Source organism: Hevea brasiliensis, chromosome 11, assembly GCF_030052815.1.
Source record: "Hevea brasiliensis isolate MT/VB/25A 57/8 chromosome 11, ASM3005281v1, whole genome shotgun sequence".
In the NCBI taxonomy this organism is placed as follows: Eukaryota; Viridiplantae; Streptophyta; class Magnoliopsida; order Malpighiales; family Euphorbiaceae; genus Hevea; species Hevea brasiliensis.
The window spans coordinates 12184852-12205141 of record NC_079503.1 but is presented as its reverse complement, the minus strand read 5'-3'; the positions used below and the strand labels follow the sequence as shown (position 1 = coordinate 12205141).

The 20290-nt window shown below is 29.8% G+C and overlaps 1 protein-coding gene across 1 annotated transcript; it reads right to left on the bottom strand.

Moving 5' to 3' along the window:
• Positions 1-253: 253 nt before the first annotated feature.
• Positions 254-6084, bottom strand: LOC110670244 (casein kinase 1-like protein HD16). The gene is made up of 16 exons (XM_021832221.2): positions 5476-6084; positions 4822-4953; positions 4657-4730; positions 4482-4551; positions 4316-4371; positions 4102-4173; positions 3620-3714; positions 2895-2961; positions 2646-2775; positions 2343-2561; positions 2090-2232; positions 1825-1999; positions 1551-1641; positions 1306-1463; positions 1020-1208; positions 254-914 (listed from the first exon to the last, which is right to left on the bottom strand). The coding sequence occupies exons 1-16, from the start codon at positions 5788-5790 to the stop codon at positions 855-857; spliced, it is 2046 nt and encodes a 681-aa protein (XP_021687913.2). The 5' UTR covers positions 5791-6084; the 3' UTR covers positions 254-854.
• Positions 6085-20290: the final 14206 nt, after the last annotated feature.

Below are 20290 nucleotides of genomic sequence, written 5' to 3'. Positions count from 1 at the left end.
CAACAGAAACTAATTTTGGAAAAGATCGAATAGATTTTGGCTTTGCATTCAGTTGCAAAACCAGAACTATAAAGACCAATCTGGTCATATTAGCAAGTAAACAAGTATCTTCAATAGGAGGAAACAAATACAAAATATTAAAAAAAAGGGTAACCAAAGCAAGGTAGGGTGCACTTTACTGCTCAAAATAACTGCATCGAGGGACACATCACATAACACGTGCACAATTGGGTGTTAGAAGGCACAAATAATATAAGGTTATAGCATAAAAATATTAATATAATAAAAAAATATTACAAGAGGTTACTTCAAAGTGTACAAAATAAGTAACAACCCTCTTTAGGCCAGATTCAGACATTCCATAAGTTCTTGGGTGAAAGATAAAAAGGATCCTTGAGTCCAAAAACAAGGAAGAAGGAATAAGTACAGACTCGATGACTGAGAATGCCAAGAACCCTTTGCAAAATCATGATACTGTTAATAATGAAAACATGACCACCTGTGCACGCACCTTCAACCAAGTGACTACTGTTCATAACTATACAATTTTTTTTTTTTTTTGGCAAATGGGTAAATCAACCCATCCTAATGGACATGAGATCTAAAATTGGCTCAAACATCTCAATGCAATTGAAAGACAGTGCACAGGTATTTGTAATTGGTGCTATGTGTTGGCGACGGTAAAGAAGAATTTTTGCATACATAAACTCCCAAATGCTGTGATGCGTCATTTTGGCTTAAGAGGATGCTTGCTTATCAAAAAAGGGCCTTTGGTGGTGAGAACTCTCTTCTAGGTAATACACGGGAGCCAAATCATGATAACATCAATGGCTTCCCAACATAGCTTCAGTTGCTCAGGAGACAGTTCGACCATAGCATACAGATGCAATATACAGATTCTTTGCCCATTTCTCCTGGGAAAAAAGAAGCAAAATAAAACATGTGCTAATTATTTTTCTAGAAAGAAAATAAGGATATATAAAGCAAAGACAAACAAAATGATTAGCCGAAAAACAAACCTTGACATGTGTACTAGGAAAAGCAGAAGTTCGAAGTGTCTCTTGAGTTTCATCTGCTGGTTTTCTTCGGGGCACACTGAGAACAAATGCAGCCTGGTCCCAAGTTGCAGCAGTTGAAGTAATGCGGTAACCACTATCCCACCTCCTATGAATTCCTTCACTAGGATATAGAAAATCTAGCTCCACAACCTAAAATTGGTTGCAAAAACATAAAAAGACTCATAAAAATTATTTGGTCATCAGAAAAGAAATTTTGCTGGAGCAGAGATTTAAAAAGTCACAAGACCTGGTCAGAAAATCCAGCCCCACGAGACATAACAATTGCCCATCTACTTCCAGCAGTGGCCATGGAAGTGACATAAAAACCCTCTCTCCATTTCTTATTAATCCACTTGAAAGGGAATGAATCACTGACTTTATAGGACTGCTGTAAATACTGGGTCCCTAAATACAATAAAGCAAGTAGTTAGAATTGCAACATGTAAAATGTTAAAAACACTGCCGTCCTAAAGATATGTATGCAATACTAACCCTTAGACATCACAACTAACGAACTTCCGTTATTAGCTCCTGCTATTGCACTGATGTAGTAATTCTTCTCCCACTGTTCCATAATCCACTCCTAAAAAGATACAGAAGGATACAGGCAAGATTAACTCATTGATTCAACTTAGAAAATAAATAATTTTAAACACCTTAAAAACGTGATTAAATGCATCACGTAGATATGTAGTGTAGATTAACTCATTGTCAATTCTATATTGCAGACTCACAACAGATAACTATTCAATGTTTGCGAACCAACCTTGTGGAGAAAGTAAGGTGAAAGCTCATAAACTTGAGCAGTGAAGCCAGTGCCAGCATCCATAATCAAGGCCCATAAATTTGAGGAAGAAGCCACACTGCTGATAAATAACCCATCTTCATTGCCTTTCTGTATGTGTTGTGAAAGCCTCACATCAGCCACGTTATAGTGATATCTACAACAGGAATTAAACACGTCAGCCTTCTAAGATTCAATCACTAGCACAAAACAATGAAGAGCTCACTGTGTAGCTCTATATGCATACCTCTGCTTCATTGGGCGACGAGCATTGTAAACACTGATCCATTGTGTTGCAGGCATACCCATCCGTACCTTCTTCTTTGGTTGTTCATCTTCTTCCTCTTCCATTGTCAATCTTCCTCTCTTATGTCCAACTTGATAAATAAGCTTAACAATAAAAGACACAGAGGTAAGTATAGCCTCCATATAGTGGGGCAGACATGTATCACTCCATTATCAGTCAACAATAATATCAAGATGCAAAAATCAAAAGGTACCTTTTGGGCACCATCAGTGTTTATTGGCCTAATATCTGGATTTGGACCAACAATCCCATCAAAAAGGGAGATATATTTTGCATAATTGGGCTCCTCATCAAATTTCAAATTTACCACATATTCGACAAACTGACGAAAAGGCTGAGGGCAGAAGCAACACAAAGTTTCTGGGGAAGTTGCCATCTTCTTCTTGCAAACTAGGAACCCTTTATTTTCACCCTAAAAGAAACAGTATGTCAGAATGACTTAGAAATTAAATGTAAGCACAAACCCATGAAATTTCAGTATCTGCATTCTGCAAACCTGATATCCCTGCCATGGCAACCGGCCACGGAGAAGAAAAATCAGTGTATAAGCAAGAGACTCTAAGTCATCTCTCCTGCTACCAGTTCTACCAAGATGAGCATGAACACTTGCATAACGCACTGTTCCCCTGCAACACAATGACAGTTGAGCACCGATATGTCAAAATTGAAAACAAAAGGATATGTGAATCTCCCAATGTAATCTTAAGCCAACTAGTATTCAGACAGAAGCACAATTTTCATTTACCTAAAAACATCTGGGCGTTGATCATACTCAACATGCAGGCCAGTTGAACTATCTCGCCATCTGGTTGCTGCATATCAAAATGGGCAACAAAATTACCAAAATTTCATCCATCTTTCACCTTGCATGAAAGTATAATACAAGGGGAGAGATCAAATGCATTTGGAGACCCTTGAACTATTCGCAAATGTGCATCTGACCTCTCCTTTTTATCTTTTGAATACAGAACTTTGTCATTTGAACAATTAATTTGATTTTATTCTTTTTTCATTTTTTTAATTTCTTTAAATCTTAAATCATTTAATAGTAAAATAAAAAATTATCCTGTTTGAGTTCACATTGCTGTATCCAAAGCCGAATTGGCGCCCAAATTTGGATTCAGATCCATGAATTAAAATGGCTATTTAGGGTTAAGGTTAGCAGATGTAAACTTGTTTTCTCGGCTGTAATATCTTTTATAAATTAGTTAAAAACATGAAAGGATTTATTAAAATGGCAAAACATTATAAAACGGCAAAACATTATAAAACACCATTAATTTTTGCCTCACCATTATTTTTAGATTAATTCATGCTTAATAGGAATCAATTTTTCAAAAATAAAGTTTTATATTAAATTTAACAAAATAAAAAGAAATACAAGATAAAGAGCTAAATTGTACATTCACAAATAATATAGAGCCTAAATACGCATTGGCCCAAGAGAAAACAAGACATTCAACAACTTACCTAATCCAAGGTCAACAAGAAACAGCTTTTTTTCTTCAGGACTTCCTGGGGGACCAAGCAAAAAGTTCTCAGGTTTTACATCCCCATGCACATATCTGCCACAACAAAGAAATTGTATAACACCAAATCAATAGAGGAGGAGTAGGGAGGGGGGAAAGAGCATAACTGATTGTTTCAGAGTTAATCAACAAAATGTAAGCTCCCAGCCCATTTAGATATGCCTTCTGCCTGTCCTAACACAGGCACCCAAAACCAAGACTCTCAAAAGCCAGTTGACCACCAAGCACCAGCTATACATTAATTAACAAGTAATAAGCTGACATGAGTATTGACACTAGCCCCATGCCATCTCTACACGACCATCAAGCAGTCAATCAAAACATTTAAACTTATGAGATCCCTCAACATGTGAAATCTTAGTAGCATATGACAAAAAAAGATGCAAAAGCATTAGCAACAGAATTGTTATTAAAAAGAATTACCCTCTAGAATGCATCTTCTCTAGTATAGAGATTGCTTCAATAGCAATGCATGCCACCATTTCAATGGACATCCTGAAATTGGAAAGTAAAAAGTAAATGCTAGAAATATCTAAAATTGTTGATTTTGATAGGTAAATTCATAAAATTTTTTAAGATTACAAAAGCTATGTAAAAAATGAACAGAATTCCACAGGCAATTTCAAAAGGAACTCACGTGTGCGAATTGTTATTCCAAACATCCCATAAACTCGGTCCAAGCATATCCATTACCTGCATTAATGGAGCAATTCATAAAGCAACTAAAACTGGTGGCTTTTTAAGTTTTGACTAAAGTAAACACCAGAAGATCCAAATCATAGTGCCAGATCCATTGAACTTACCATGACATAGTAGTCACCTTGTCGACCTTTGTAATGAACTCGTGGGACACCGTGACTGCCTCCAAGTGCACTGTGTAGAGTATAAACAACCATGATAACATAGTTCATAACCTCATATGGACAACTGCTCCATATGAATGCAATACCCAAAATAACAAATGACAAGGGGTCTCACTTGTAAACTTGCCACTCATATGGTGGCCCATAATTGCATCCTTTGCTACTTCTATGTTCAAATTTCAGCGCTACCTGAAAATTACACATATGTAAGCCCTGTAAACAATGTGAAATCTAACATAGATTATCAAGTTGTGGCATAAAATATATAAGAATAGTAGACCTCAACAGCTCCAGGGCCAGTTCTTTCATTTGCAGCTGTGGGACTAATGCGACGACCAACGTATACTTGTCCAAAACCTCCTTTACCCAGTTTTCTTTCTATTCTGTAGACTGGGGAGCCTCCAACCTGGACCTGTTGCATATAAACCAAAAATATTTAAGATGCATTGCCTTGCTAAATAATGATACTACACAAGTTAGCTAAGACTGAAAAAATAAGCTAGATTAAGCCAAATGATAGGCAACAAAATGGAAAGCTACAATAAATCAATCAAGATTTCATTTCTTTTCCTTCAAATACTTCTTAGTAACAAATCAAGCAAACCTTCTTTTGAAAATGCAAAAGAAGCCCCATAAACAAAATCAGAAAATTCCCAAAAAAATTAACATAAAAAAAAAACCTTTAGAACCATAAACACAAATTTTTAGGTTACAGAAATGAGACATAAAGAAAACAAATTAACAATAATAATAATCACATTACTATTTGCAACCTTTCTTATAAGCCCAACTTATTACTAAAATACATTTAAAAAATATTCCAAAAAGCAGCAGAAATACGTGAACCTCTGAATATATTCCATTTCTCCTCCAGTACCATTTTTTCTCCTCATCCAAACAGCAAAAATTTAAAAAATAAAACAAAGAAAATCACCTTCTCAGGCAGCGGTGCGGTGCTTCCCTCGTCCTCAGCGCCAGGGCCCTTATCGCCGCTGCGGCCGCCGCTATCGAACTCATCCATCTTCTTTTCTGCAACCTCCTCTCTAAAAGCCCTAGTCTGGTCCACCAACGGTGTCGTTTCAAGGTTCACAATATTATTTTTATCATCAACAGCGACGGAGTTCTTTTTCCTCTTGTTCACAGCGGTTTTTCTCTGTCGAGTCTCTACGGTAACCTTAATCGGATTCTGATTCGAGGTAGATTTCCTAGGGTCCCGATTTCTGCGTGCTCGGCTACGCAGGTCAGGCATGGTAAGATGGATGTAGAGAGCGGTGGTGATGGCGGTAAGTTGGGTCCATGAAGGTGTAGAGATTCATGAAGGTTCTAGAATCATCGGATGAAACCGATCATAGAGTTGTAATAGAGAGACCAAGGAATGAATAGACAGTTGCAAGGACAGAGAAAATTAGAGTTTGGCTAGTGGGAATGTGAAGATCTGCGGAGGGAAATGAAAAGGGGATTCTATTCAGTAGAGAGAGAGAGAGAGAGAGAGAGAGAGAGAGGGGGAAAAGAGGTGATGGGAGAAAAGAGAAGCTATGCTGCCTCGTTGATTTTTTTTCAATCTTTTCCTTTAGTTCTTTGTTTTTTTCCCAATTTTATTTAGTCCATAATTCTTATTCCAATATAAATTATTTGATGAGGATAAATTATGGGCCAATTTATAAATCTCGTTGAGATTATAGGGACACTCTAATTTTTTTTTGGCATTTTTAATAGAAAAAAATTATGAAGTCCATTTTTTTATTTTAATTTTTAAATGTGACTCATAAAACTAAAATTATATAATATGCTAAATATGCATAAAAGAAATATTCTCGTGTAATTAGTATTTTACGCAAAATCTTGTCATGTGAAACTTAAAAAAAAAATTTGTCAAAAAAAATTTTATGTCGAGAAAGAAGATTATACGCAATGACCTTGGCTTCGTCTTCACTCCGTGGGAGATCGGGCTGGGTCCCCTTATTTATTAAAAATTAAATTATAAGTTAAAAATATAAATTTTAAATATAATCTTCATAATATATATGTATTTTTAAATTATAATATTTTAAATATTTAAATATATAAAATAATTATTTTCGATAAAAATAATAATATATTATTATTTAAGATATTAAAATTGAAAAAAATTGGCCAATACGAAACGGGTTGAATTAAATTTGAGAACAATTGTTTGAAAACAATCGTTATGATTATTAGTGGACGAGCTTTTAATAATCAAATCAATAAAAGATAATAAATGACAACCACGTTGACCCTTGAGGCCACGAGTCCCCTCAGTTTTAAGCTTGAAAAAGATAAATACTTTGAATAGAAAGTTTTTCAAGGTTGAAAACTTACTTTACTAGGTTGTTTTTGTTTGATGCTAATATTTACATTTGAGACTTTGCCTTGTCATTGATTCTGTTGTCTTTGTTGCAGCAGATGGAATATCAAGTGATGATGTCTGATTATTAAATTATTGAGTCTAATATACAAAGATTCATTGGCAAGTTATTCTCAAATATTAATCCATCGTTAATGAACATAAACAATTAGGATGTCTTCATGTGTATGTTTTATTGAAGTTAGAAATTTTTTGGTACCTTGCAGGATTGGGTGATGACAGGGTCCTTCGTACACTTAATCTCGAAGTTGAAAATGTTAATTAGGACGACTGCTTCTTGTTCCTCGTTGCAAACTCTTAGGCAAACGTCTGGTTATTGTTTGATGTTGATATTATCGAGACGATGATAGAAAGAAAAAAAATTTTTAATAAATTTGAAATGTAAAAAAAAAAAGTATAATAAAATTATATATATTTAAATAAATATATATTAATTTATTAGGATACTTTATACATATATATATATATATATATAATAAAATAATTATTTAAATTACAATCAAATGTTAGCAAGTAAATGTATTCGTTAATAAAACAGATATGTTTATTATATATAAATAGTTATAATTATTTAGAAATATACCATAATAGATATATTTGTCATAAATAGATATAGTTATTACATATAAATAGTTATAATTATTTAGAAATGTCTTATAATAGACATGTCTATTAATAATAGATATGTCCATTAATAAATAGACATGTTTATTACACATAAACAATCATATATATTAAAATATGTGTTAATTTAAAATAAATAGTCTTATTTGTTGAAAATAAATAGATTTGTTTGTCTATAAAAGATGTTATGACTTTTCACTATAAATATGAATGAGTTGTTTAAATTATATACACTTCTTCTTCTCTTTTTGTTTCTCTAAATCTAGTTGATAAAAAGTTTTTATTGGAAATTTTCAGAAGTTGTTGTTTACACATTCTGGTTTTGTTGTCTCCTGAAAGTATATTGCCATAACCTCAATTTTGTATGGGCGATTAATATCTTAGAGATAGTGATTTTTCATATTTCAAAGCCTATTTTACACCCACTACCTCAACAGACATTAAAATTTTGACTAGCATAAGGCCCTTAAAACTTATAGTAAGCTTTATTATATCAAAGCCTATAAGGGAAGCCTTATACCAAGAAAATAACAGACAGAGTCTAACTATATTTTGGGCAATCCAAGGGAATCATAACACAATCAACTTGCATGGGTAATAAAACACAAGCAAAGAGAACCTTAGCTCACCCTCAATCCAACACAAAGAGTAACATGGAAGTTGGTGGGCTAGGTCAAACTTCACACTTCCAATCTCAACGAAAATTGACTTAATGATGAAATTGAGAAGAACTTAAAGTTTTATTAGTTAAATATTAAAGTTAAAAGTATCTACTAATTTTTAAAAAATATATATATAATATAATTTTTAATTATACCTCATTAAATTAATATTTTTTCATAAAAAAATATTGAAATACTGCATTGATGAACAAAGCATTACAAAGTCATAAACCTAATATGCATAACTTACTACTGCAACTCCCACCCAAGCCCAACAAAAATAAAGCAAAGCTCAAAAAAATAGAGCACAAGGACTAATTGAGTTAAATCCAAATCTTCTCCAAATCTAGATGACATCACTAAGCGATGCCTTCTACCAGCATAAACTGACTAGTGAGTAATAGTAACTACTGAAAAAGATCTACAAACTCGGGACAAGAGAAACACAAAGGGGGATGCCCAATTGGATTTAAAACTTTTCCAACTAGATCTTTCAATCCCCCATTAAAAAACAACCCAACTATAATAGGTGAGAGAAGCAGCAACAGACTGAGGAGTCAAACGGGCTAGGACCAAGGCCGGTTAAAACCAAGAAAGGGCATGGCAAATCCATAGGCATCTTAATCTCCTTTAGCCCTGACGGTTGATACCTTATGCCGCCTTGAACGCTAGCCAACAGGGACACTCCCTTTTATCAAAAACAGAAACCTTGGCACATTGATTTGCACCATAAACCCTCACAATGAAGCACAACCACCATAGACCATTAGTGAGCTAAACATCCAGCAAAACTATACATGACCCATACTAAAGAGGATGAGGGAGATCCATCATTCAGCAGGTGAATAGAGAGGAGCTGGAACAAAGAGGTGTCGCTCCCAGCCAATTGATGAGGATTGTACTAGTGATAATTTCATTTGAAAATGGGATAAGGTTCGAAGGAAAAAATGAAGTAAGCATTTTTAAGTGAAAAATGAGAGAAAAAATAACAAATTTGAGTGGTCAGTAAGAGGAGCTATGTTTTTTAATTAATTTTCTTTATCTTCAGCAGTCTTAGATCAACTTGGACTCCCTGTTTAGCAAGTTATAGCAATAGTAATTGTTCCACAATTAATTTTGAGGCTTTTCTTATTTTACTTGGGACTCAATCACGTCTCCTACTTAGGGTAGGACTAGTTAATTTTTTATTTGATCTTTATTTTCTTAATGTATTTAAATTTAGTTGAAATTCATATTTAGTAGAGTTAGTTCTCTATAAATTCTCTCAAAACTATATATTTCATTGTCACGACCCAAATTATGGGTTGAACCAGCATTAGGACTTCGGTCAGCATAAGGCCCCCAAAATCCATAGTAAACCTAACTGTCAAGCCCAAACGATAAGCCCAATTTCAAAACCCAATTTAAGAAAATAACCGGACAGAGTCCAGTCATAACCAGGACCATCCAACGAGGAGTTTTTGACTCACCCGACCTGTAATCACAATATATATAATCATTTAGAAAGCTCAGCTCACTACAATACCCTCAATCAACATAATATGATCACTGGGAGCTCAGCTCCCTCATTCACATAAATAAATAAATTTATAAGTCCACACAAACACAATCAATAAGTTAACAAATTTAAATAGTTAATCTTTTACAGAACTAGTTAAATAAAATATCACTAATACATGCGGAGTTCTATATTTTAGATCAATGACAATAATTATAGACAATGCAACAATAGACTTGCGAAGAAGGAGACAGGTCAATCACAAGAAAAACTCTTTTGTAACCTGAAAAAATAGGGTGAACCGGAGTGAGTGTTCAACTCATAGAGTAAGATATTGATTTTACTTACAATTTCTATAACTCTTAATGTCTAGTGCATCCTAAGAGTGAAATGCATTATCTTCACATATTTCAAACAAAGCAAGTTATAATCAAATCAAAGGCAATATGGAGCACTTACACACCTGTGTGTCACATCCACACTCACACACCCGTATGTCACATCCATACTCACACATATATATATATGGGAGCTGACCCCCTATATAGCTCTCTTAGTTCCAACCCCTGCCAGCGAGATTAACTCAAAGCCGGACTTTCTCTTAATATCAAAATGCGAGGAACAGCGAGATAAACTCAAAGCCGTGCCTATCTCGATTTATCCATAATAAGGACCGGGTTTCAGCAAGTCAAGCTCCAGCCGCGCTTACCCCTCCTACCCATATCCATATGCACACCACATACACACCCACTTACACACACAGCTCCAGATCACCATAAGACAACAATTACAGCAATATCATTAAGAACAAATGCAATATAAAGCGTGCTTAATATTTACTATATACATACATGCATAAGTGATACATGAACATGCTTTCAATATAATAATATTAAAATTATAAATAAAATCAATATATACTCATAAATTAATCGAAAGTTACTGCAGCGGCTCGACATATGAGGAAGGGTGATCCGGTTCACTTAAACATTATATCAAAAATTTTATCAATATTTACGTAAAATAAACTTTTAAAAAATCAAGGGACAATTTTAGTTTTGCCGAAAATTCGACAGAATTTTCTCTATACCTATGACATACCCAACTTGCAAAAAAAATCAAATAATACTTTTAAATCTCAAATTCCCATAACCATATTTCATCAATATCGTATGACTCCTCCTGAATCCTCCAAAACAGTAAAAAATCATATAGTTACACAAAAAATAATTATTTAAAAATTTAAAGTGTTATATTCATATTCAAATTTTAATTAATAAATTTTCGAGATTTTACTTTTAATTTCTTTATTTCATGTGTATGTAAGTAATTTATTTAATTTCGTTGCATCACCAATAGAGTAGGGAATGATCATACATAATGAAAACCCTGACCGTAAAAGCTAGAGAACTATAGAAGAGAGAAGACGCTCTCACTGCCGGGGAGACGAGCTCCCACTTAATCTCATTAAATTAATATTGCATGTTGCTCTATTCAACCGCAATTATTATATATATATATATATATATATATATATATATATTATGTCTGAAAGAAGTCCGGCCGGCCTATGTAATTTATTTGTGTTAATGATGATTTATTAATTAAAAAATTGACTAATTATTTTTTAAACTATATTTTATTTTTCCTATTAACCGCATGATAAAAATGTTTTTTGTTTTGTGAAATTTGCAGGAAAAGGGAAATTGCATTTTCAGATGAGAAAGAGACGACTTCAATCATTCTTAAAATAATAGTAATAATAAATTATTATCATGTCACATTAATTTATCAAAATTAAGTATTACTTAATTTTTATTCTTTTAAAATTTAATTAACATATTTATTATGATATTTAAAATAATTATAATTATTATTATTATAAATTAAACAATGCATAACTGATGGCCATTAATTGATTTGAGTCAACTTATTTGGTGAAAATTTACGATCAACGTTTTAATGTTTTAATATTTTAAATAATAAAGTTAAAATTTTTTATAATTAAAAAATAATTTATGTAATTAAATTTGATTTGAATTTTTCACTATTTTTATCTATAAGTAGTTGATACTCACTAAACATTCTTATTCTCAAAATATTTGATCTCTTTTTTTATTTAAGTGTCTTTAAATTTTTTATATTTGCTTTATTATTTTTTTCAAAAATTATTGATTATGATTCATAAATCATTTTTTATATTTCTATTAATTTTTAATTTGCTATAATATTAAGAAGCATCATTTAATCCTAAAAGATCGTGACTTGAGTCGAAATTATTAATAAAGATAGTGTCACCACGTTTCAAACTAATATGTTATTATTTTTTATTTTTATTATTATTATTTTCTAATAATATTTTTATATTTTATTAAATCAAACTCTTTAAGTCATTTTATTAGAAAAAGTTATTAGTTAACTTGTTTTAATCTTAAATATTTATATTATTTAGTTTATATAATTTCAATTATTCATATTATTTATTTCATACAATTTTAATTATTTATACTATTTGTTCCCTCACAATGGTGGATCTACCTTACATTGAGTGGGTCAATTGATCCACTCAATTTTTTTTTTTTAAAAATTCTCATATATGCATTATATTTAATTTTACATATGACCCACTAAAATAATTCTTTTATCCCATCAAAACCTTTAAGATATTATTATATTTAATAAATTTAGACTTATTGTTTTAACAATTATTATATTTAATATAATAATTAGCATTTAAATTAATAATTATTGTATTTATTGTACTTGTTATTTTGATATTTGATATGTAATATACAAAAGATCTAATATATTCCTTAATTTGTTTATTTATAAAATTAATATTGATATTACTTGTTTAATAATTCATTGCATTTTTATAGGAAGGGAGATTTTTTTTTAGTATTGATAACGAAATGATAAAGTAATGATTTTTAAAAATGAAAACTCATAAAAAAATAATTTATTATTTTATGAAATTATTTTTTTTTCTATTAAATTACTGTTAAATATTAAAATTTACATGTATTATTATATTTTTTTTTCAATATATAATTTATTATTATAGAAAAATAATTTCTTTTTTCTTTGAATTGAATAAAACAAAAAATTCTTGACCGACCGACTAAATTTTTTTGGCTTCGCTCAATCTCTCTTACCAAAACTAAAATAAATTAACAAACATTTTATTGATATAAATTTAATGGAAGAATTAAAAATTTTGATTTTTCAAAGAATGTTTTAATTAATTTTAGAGAATGAAGATTAAATAATTAATTTTAATAAATTATAAAAAAATTGATATATATAAATAAAAGGACGACTACAATCATGCAAATTACCTGTCTCCGCTTTTCGTGCAGCACACGTGGAATCCATGTCCCTTCTCCACCTCCTCCTTACAATTCATTTCACTACAAAATAACTCTTTCCGTCTATTTTCTTGTAATAGATAAAAATAAATGATATATTTAAGAAAAAAACTAAATAAGTTTTTATATTTGAGTATAATGTATAATTTTTTTTTTCATATAAAATAAAATTACAAAATTTTTATTTTAAATAAAAACTTATATGGATTTGGTATGAAAGTGTTTATATCAAAAATATAATTTTTTGTATTCAGTCTCATGATTAATTAAATTTCTTTTAAATTAATTTAATTATATTAATTTAATTATAAAACATGATTAATTATTTATTAGATATTTTTTTATAATTATTTATTGAAAATTAGTATTTAATTAAAAGTAAAATTGGAATTGGTAGGTAAAAGAGTAAAGCCAATGCCATTTCATTATTATTATTATTATTATTATTATCTTTTGTCTACATATTAACGCTCTTTTTTAAAATAAAATTTCTTTTCCAATAATGGCCCCACAGGTCCACACGTGCTCGTCTATGGGATGGCACCCAACCTGCACTGCTTCTCACACTCACAGCCATGCTTTGAACTCTCTAGGTTTGAATGTTACCCAAACTGTAACCGACACGTTAGCGCCTAATTTTTTCAATTAGCGATGACGCATTGCTTTTTACAAAATTATATTCAATGTATATTAAAAAAAAAAAATAAAAGTTAAATATTATTTTCTTAGATTTTTTAATCCTCTAAAAGAATATGCATATTAATTAAATTAAAAATTAATTTAATTCCTTTAAATATTCAATTAAAAAATATAAAAATAATATTACCCTTTTATATATATATATATATATATATATATATATATATATAATAAATGTAATTTTTTACTTCCTATTTGGCTGTTTTTTTAATTTTAAATATATTTTTTAATTTTAATTAAAACAAAATAAGAGCAACTTTCTCACTCCTATTTAGCATAATTGTTAATTAAGAGAAATATGTAATTTTAATTAAAACTATAAAAATAAAGGACAAATATAATTTTCTTTTTCTACTCTCTCTAAATTTTAAATATATTTTTAAATTTTTATAAAAAAATAAAAAATAAGAATAATTTTCTCACTCTTATTTAATAATTTTTAATTACAAAAAATAAATAATTTTTAATTAAAATTAATTTATTTATTACTTCACAACCCTTCAAATTTTTCTTCCATACTCATTTTAGCTTTTGATGTACAAACATTGCAATCCCATAATAACAATTTTCTCACTCTTATTTGGTAATTTTTAATTAAAAGAAATAAATAAATTTTAATTATAATTGATTTATTTATTACTTGAAGCTCAAATTACTTATCTATTTTCATTTTAACTTTTGATATCCCTCATTGTAATCCCATAATTATAATTCAATGTATGTTTTTTTTTTCTTCTTTTTCATCCTTTTAAACCCTTAAAGTAATTAATTATTTTCATATAAGGGTAATTAAAATGTTTATAATTAATGTTTATAACATTTTTTCTTCTCTTTAAATTCTCAAAGTATTTAATTATTTTCAGGTGAATTTGAGATTTTAGATTTACTTTATGATTTTTAATCTCAAAAATAAGGTCCTATTTGAGCAATTTTCTACCTATAAAATTTAATGTAAATAATTATTATAATGTGTTTTAGGTAAATTCTCTTTATCTTAGTAATAAATTAAAGTTTATAATATTTTTCTTTTCTTTTTAAATTTTCAAAGTATTTAATTATTTCTATGTGAGATTAATCAAACTAATTTAATAAATTTAATATATCACTTTATCCTTTTTTATAGAAACAAAAGAAAATTTTAAGAAATAAGGCGAATAACATGAGAGTCAAATTATCAAGTACATTTTCTTAATTTATGAATAATAATTATTTTTAAGCATTTAAAAATATTAATTATAAATATACTATTTTGTAAGGGCAAATAATATTTGTACATAAAATTTCATGACACATTTATAACGTAGCTATATAAAATACTCAACGTAAAAAAAATTCATCATATGTGACATTTTAAACTATGTATGCAAACAATAGAATATAATTTACAATTCAACTTAATAAAATCATTAATATTTGATCATAATTTGATTAGTATTATGACTCATTTCACAATATCTAAATTTTTATGATCAAAATAATATTTAAAATATATAAAAATATATTCACTAATATAATTATTTTCATATATAAAAAATAAATTATTAATAATATAAACTTGCACAACGTGCAGCATGATATATATATATATATATATATATAAGAGTTGACATGAAATTAAATGTTAATCCATCTGGGTTTTGTTTAGCATTAGAGAAAAAAATTGTTAATGGAAATAGTTGAAATCTAATTATTTTTATGATTATTTAATTTTATACAAAGTATAATTAATTTATTATAAAAAATAAGATAATTAAATATAAAATTTCAACTCATTTCATCAAATTTTTAAAAAATAATTATTTTTTTAAATAAATAATTATGAAAATTTTATTAATTTTAAAAAAATTAAAGTGAGAGGAGAGATTTTGTTTTGTATTTTATTGTTATAATTATCAAATATTATCTCATTGTCTATTCCACGGAACATGCTAAATTATTATTCATTTCTTTTTACCCTCTTAAATATTATTCTTATAACTTTTCAACTTTATCCATTTGCTTTGAGAAAAAAAAAACATTAATTTTTTTAACTTTATAATTAAAATGTGTTTATTTTCGCTGTTTATTTTTAACTTTTAACTTAAGATATATTTTTAATTTATAAATTAAATTAAAAATAATTAATTAAATTTTTATAAATTAACTTTTAAATAGTTTAAATATTTAATTAAAAGATACTTAAAAATAATTTAATTAATTAAAATTACAAAAAAATATATAATTATTAAGATAACATAATTTTTTACTTAGTCAAATAGTAATTTTAAAATAATTAAATAGATAAATCATAAGTAAGATATTATTACTTATGACTTTTGACTTATTTTAAGTAGATTTTTTTTATTACAAGTTAAATAAAATATTAATTTATTTATAATTTTTTATTAATAAATAAATTTAATTGATTTATAAGTTAAACCAAACACTCTCTAAATATTCTTAAGTTAGTTTATATACAGTAAAATTAATTATTCTAAGTGCTGGTTTCATTATTTTATTTTATCCTCTTAAACAACATTTTTAATATGCATAAAACTTTAATTATATTTTTCTTTTTATCATTATAAAAGTATATGCACAATAGAAATTATATCATTTTAAAGAAAACGATTATAATTTAATCCCGTTAACTCAAACAAGTGAAATAAATAAATAAATTATTATATCAAATCAGAATTAATATACTATTTTGATACGGTTAAAAAATATACATTTCATAAGACAATGACAAGGGAAATTATATGCCAAATAACTTTGCATCCCGATGAATTTTTATTACACCCAACAATTAGATATTCGGACATCATAACATAGTACTCCATCTGTTAGAATAAAGACATGCATCTGAGCCAAACACAATGAAAAGCCTCAAATATAAATATTAGCATCAAACAATCTACTAAAGTAAGTTCTTAATTAACCTTGAGAAACTTTCAATTCAAGTATTTATCTCTCTTCCATGCTTCTAACGAACGGGGGAATCATGGCAAAGGTACAACATGATCCTCATTCATTATCATTTACTAACTTGATCCTCTCAAGCCAATCAGTTGGAAATCCTCCTCCTCTCCAACCTAACCTTATCATTTTGTATATGGGGTCCATGTGGCAAGATATTGCAACTAGCATATCTCAAGCTGCACCATTTTTTTTTTGTCAACAATGCAAATCTATTAAGCCTTAGACAGGCAAAGAAAAGAATACAATGTTGAATTGCTCCAAGGGATTAAAAGCAAAAGTGTCACTATAGAGCATTTTGTGAGCAATAGACTGAGCTGCCTTATTACATTCTCTATGCCCAAAATGAAAATCACATTTATCAAGATCATGGATTAATATTGATATATCATTCAAAAGATTACCGAAAATCGAACCTCCTTTGACCATAAAAGTTCCTAATTGTGAATCTCCTTCAAATAGAATAAAAGTGAAACCTTAATCCTTAGTAAGTAAAACAGATTCTCTACAAGTTAGAGCCTCCAAAGTAAGAGGATTGCTAATACCTGTATATCATTTAGTAGACCAACTTGGAGGATGTTCTAATGTATTCCGTAACGCATTCACTTTAGGTAGTCTATACATTCTACTATTCCGATGACTAACATCTGTTCAGACAGCCAGAATGCCTGGAACTACACTCAAACTAGAGTAAGGAGACATAAATTGATGGAATAAAGATTAAGTAAAATTAAGAAAAAATAAAAGAAATAAAGTGCAACTAGGTTAAAGGAGCTGAGGTCCCAGTGATGGGTAACCTTAACGGAAAGCGACTATGAAGACAGTTGTCAACCCCAGACTCATAGGAAACCCTGTGAAATAATTATTTGGGACTTAATTGAGAGATTTATGAGGTTTAGATGACAATAAAAATGTCAAAGGAATACAAGAAAATTTAGTCAATCGGTACAGACGATTATAACTCGATGAACACAACGAAAGGCATTTTGGTCATTTCACTCTCAGTATTGAATTTTGACCTAAATGTTAATCAAAATGAGTATGAATAAAATAATTAAAATGACTTGTATATTTTATTTTGAAATGAATCCATGCCTTTTCATGTTCAATTTCTTAATAAGATCGGAAAACATCTAAACCAAATTACCTGAATACTTAACCAATTGAATGCAGTCGAACATTGAACCCGAGATTGGTTATTAATCATAAAACATTAAGCTACTCAATGAGATCGGAAAAACATTATACGTGAACATGAGATCAGATGGAGCCATGACCAAATATCGAATGAAACTTCAAAACACTTGAAGAGTGATTTGATAGAATTGTAAAGATTCGAAAATGACTTGAGCTTATTAAGGTCGGAATCATTATTTAGAGATCGAATAAAACCTTAACTTTGTTTGAGCAATATTTGGACAACTCAAGCGAGATACCTGATCATAACACTATACAGATGGAATTTTGAGGTATTTGTACATAGAGAGATCGGAAAACAACAGTATGCAAGATTGGATGGTCCAGAGACCCGATATTGATTCAAACACATCGAATAAAGGCCAAGGGATCGGAAAGCAATCTAACTTGAACGCGAGATCCACTTACTCCGAAGACCGGCCATTGGTGAGTTTAGAGAAGCTACCTGGGATTGGGTCATCGGTCAAGAATGGATAGCATGACAAAGTTTCAATTTTAAAAGAACCTTACATTTGAGGGTCAACCAAAATGTGGTATCTACAGCATATATTGGGATGGCCTGAGTGACTGCTTTAATGAGAATTTCTTTACCTCCTTAAGAAAGCAATTTTTCCTTCCATCTTGCTGTCTTATTTTATATTATATCTTTGATTAAAGAGAAATCTTATTTCTTGGAGCAAGGTATATGTGAAGGAAGACCAGAAAGACCAAGAAACTGATCATAACCTGAAGTGTTTTATATATGAAGAATATCTTTTATTTTCTGAATAACATGTGAAAAGGTATTAGGGCTGAAAGCAAGAGCAGATTTCTGAAGGTTAATAGATTGGCAACTAAGATTAGCATATTGATGCAACACACTAACAATGAGATAAGCTTCATTAGGGGAAGCTTAAAAAAAATTATAGAATTATCAGCCAAGAGTAGATGACTGATGGGCCCTTCATAGAGATAGAATGGCCTTGAATCCCTACTTCTTTTATCATATGAGAAAGCCCTTCAGCATAAAAAAGAAGTAGATAAGGAGACAATGGATCACCCTGTTGAATACCACGTTTAATTAGAAAGAGTAAGATACAGAAGTCACACACTCCATGATCTAAGAAATCCAATGAGGATGAAAACCAAATTTACAAAGCATGTGGTAGGGGTATTGCCATTCAATACACTCATAAGTTTTGCTAATATTAAGCTTCACAGCCATGCCCCAGTTGAAACCTTTTTTTTCTTTTAGAGAAAGTGCTTATAGTTTCACGACAAATGAGTATATTATCAAAAATCAACCTTCCCCTCGTGAAAGCACTCTAATAATCCCCAATAAGCAAATCCACAAAAGGTTGGAGTTTATGGACAAGAATCTTGAAAATGATCTTATAGAAGACCGAACATAAACCAATGTGATGAAGATCTTTCATGGATTCAGCATCTTTGACCTTAGGGATTAGAGATAAAATAGTGTGATTGAAAGCTTGAAGAATAGAACCTGATTGGAAGAATTCTAACACAGCTGTCTGCAGATCTGTTTGAATAATTAGCTAGTAAGATTGAAAAAAATAAGAGCAGTAAAGTCATATGCTCTAGGAGCCTTGGTAGGATTAATAGAGAAGACTGCTTGTTTAATCTCTTCCATGGATATTGGTCAAACTAACTGAAAATTCATTGCTTTTGAAACTTTAGGTTGAAAATTAGGCAAAACATTGTCAGTGATAAAAGGATAACAAGAAGCATAAATATGGCCAAAATAATTCAAGGCAGTGTCCTTGACTTCCCGAGCCCATGTTTCCAAATTCCACGTTCATCCTTAATTGCATGGATATGGTTCCTTCGGCATTTTTGAATTACTTGAACATGGAAAAAGGAAGTATTTTTTATCTCCAAGTTTTAGCCATTTCTGCCTAGCCTTTTGTGCCTAATAGGCTTCCTCATTTTTAATTTCAGTAGCTAATTCTTATTACAACTGTTGAATGTCAGTTACATTATTGCCATATAAACTATTTTTAATGTAAGCAATATGATCTTTCAAGTGCACAATACGAGATTGTGCATTGTGTTGATGATTCTTGTGCCATTGGGAAAGCTCAAACTTGCACTTCTTCAATTTAGGAAAAACTTGAAATAAGTTAGCACCTTCATGCTGAAAATTTCAAGCATTTGCTACAATCTGTTCAACTTCTTGATTTTCCACCATTCTACTATCAAAGCAAAAAGGTCTCATCGCTTTCAATTAAGGAGGGGAAGAAGTGATTAATAATGGCCTATGATTAGAGCCTTGATCATCCAAATGTGTCACAAAAATGGAATGATAAAAAAGCCATAAGGGAGAGACTAAACATATATCAATTTGCTCTTAAATACTT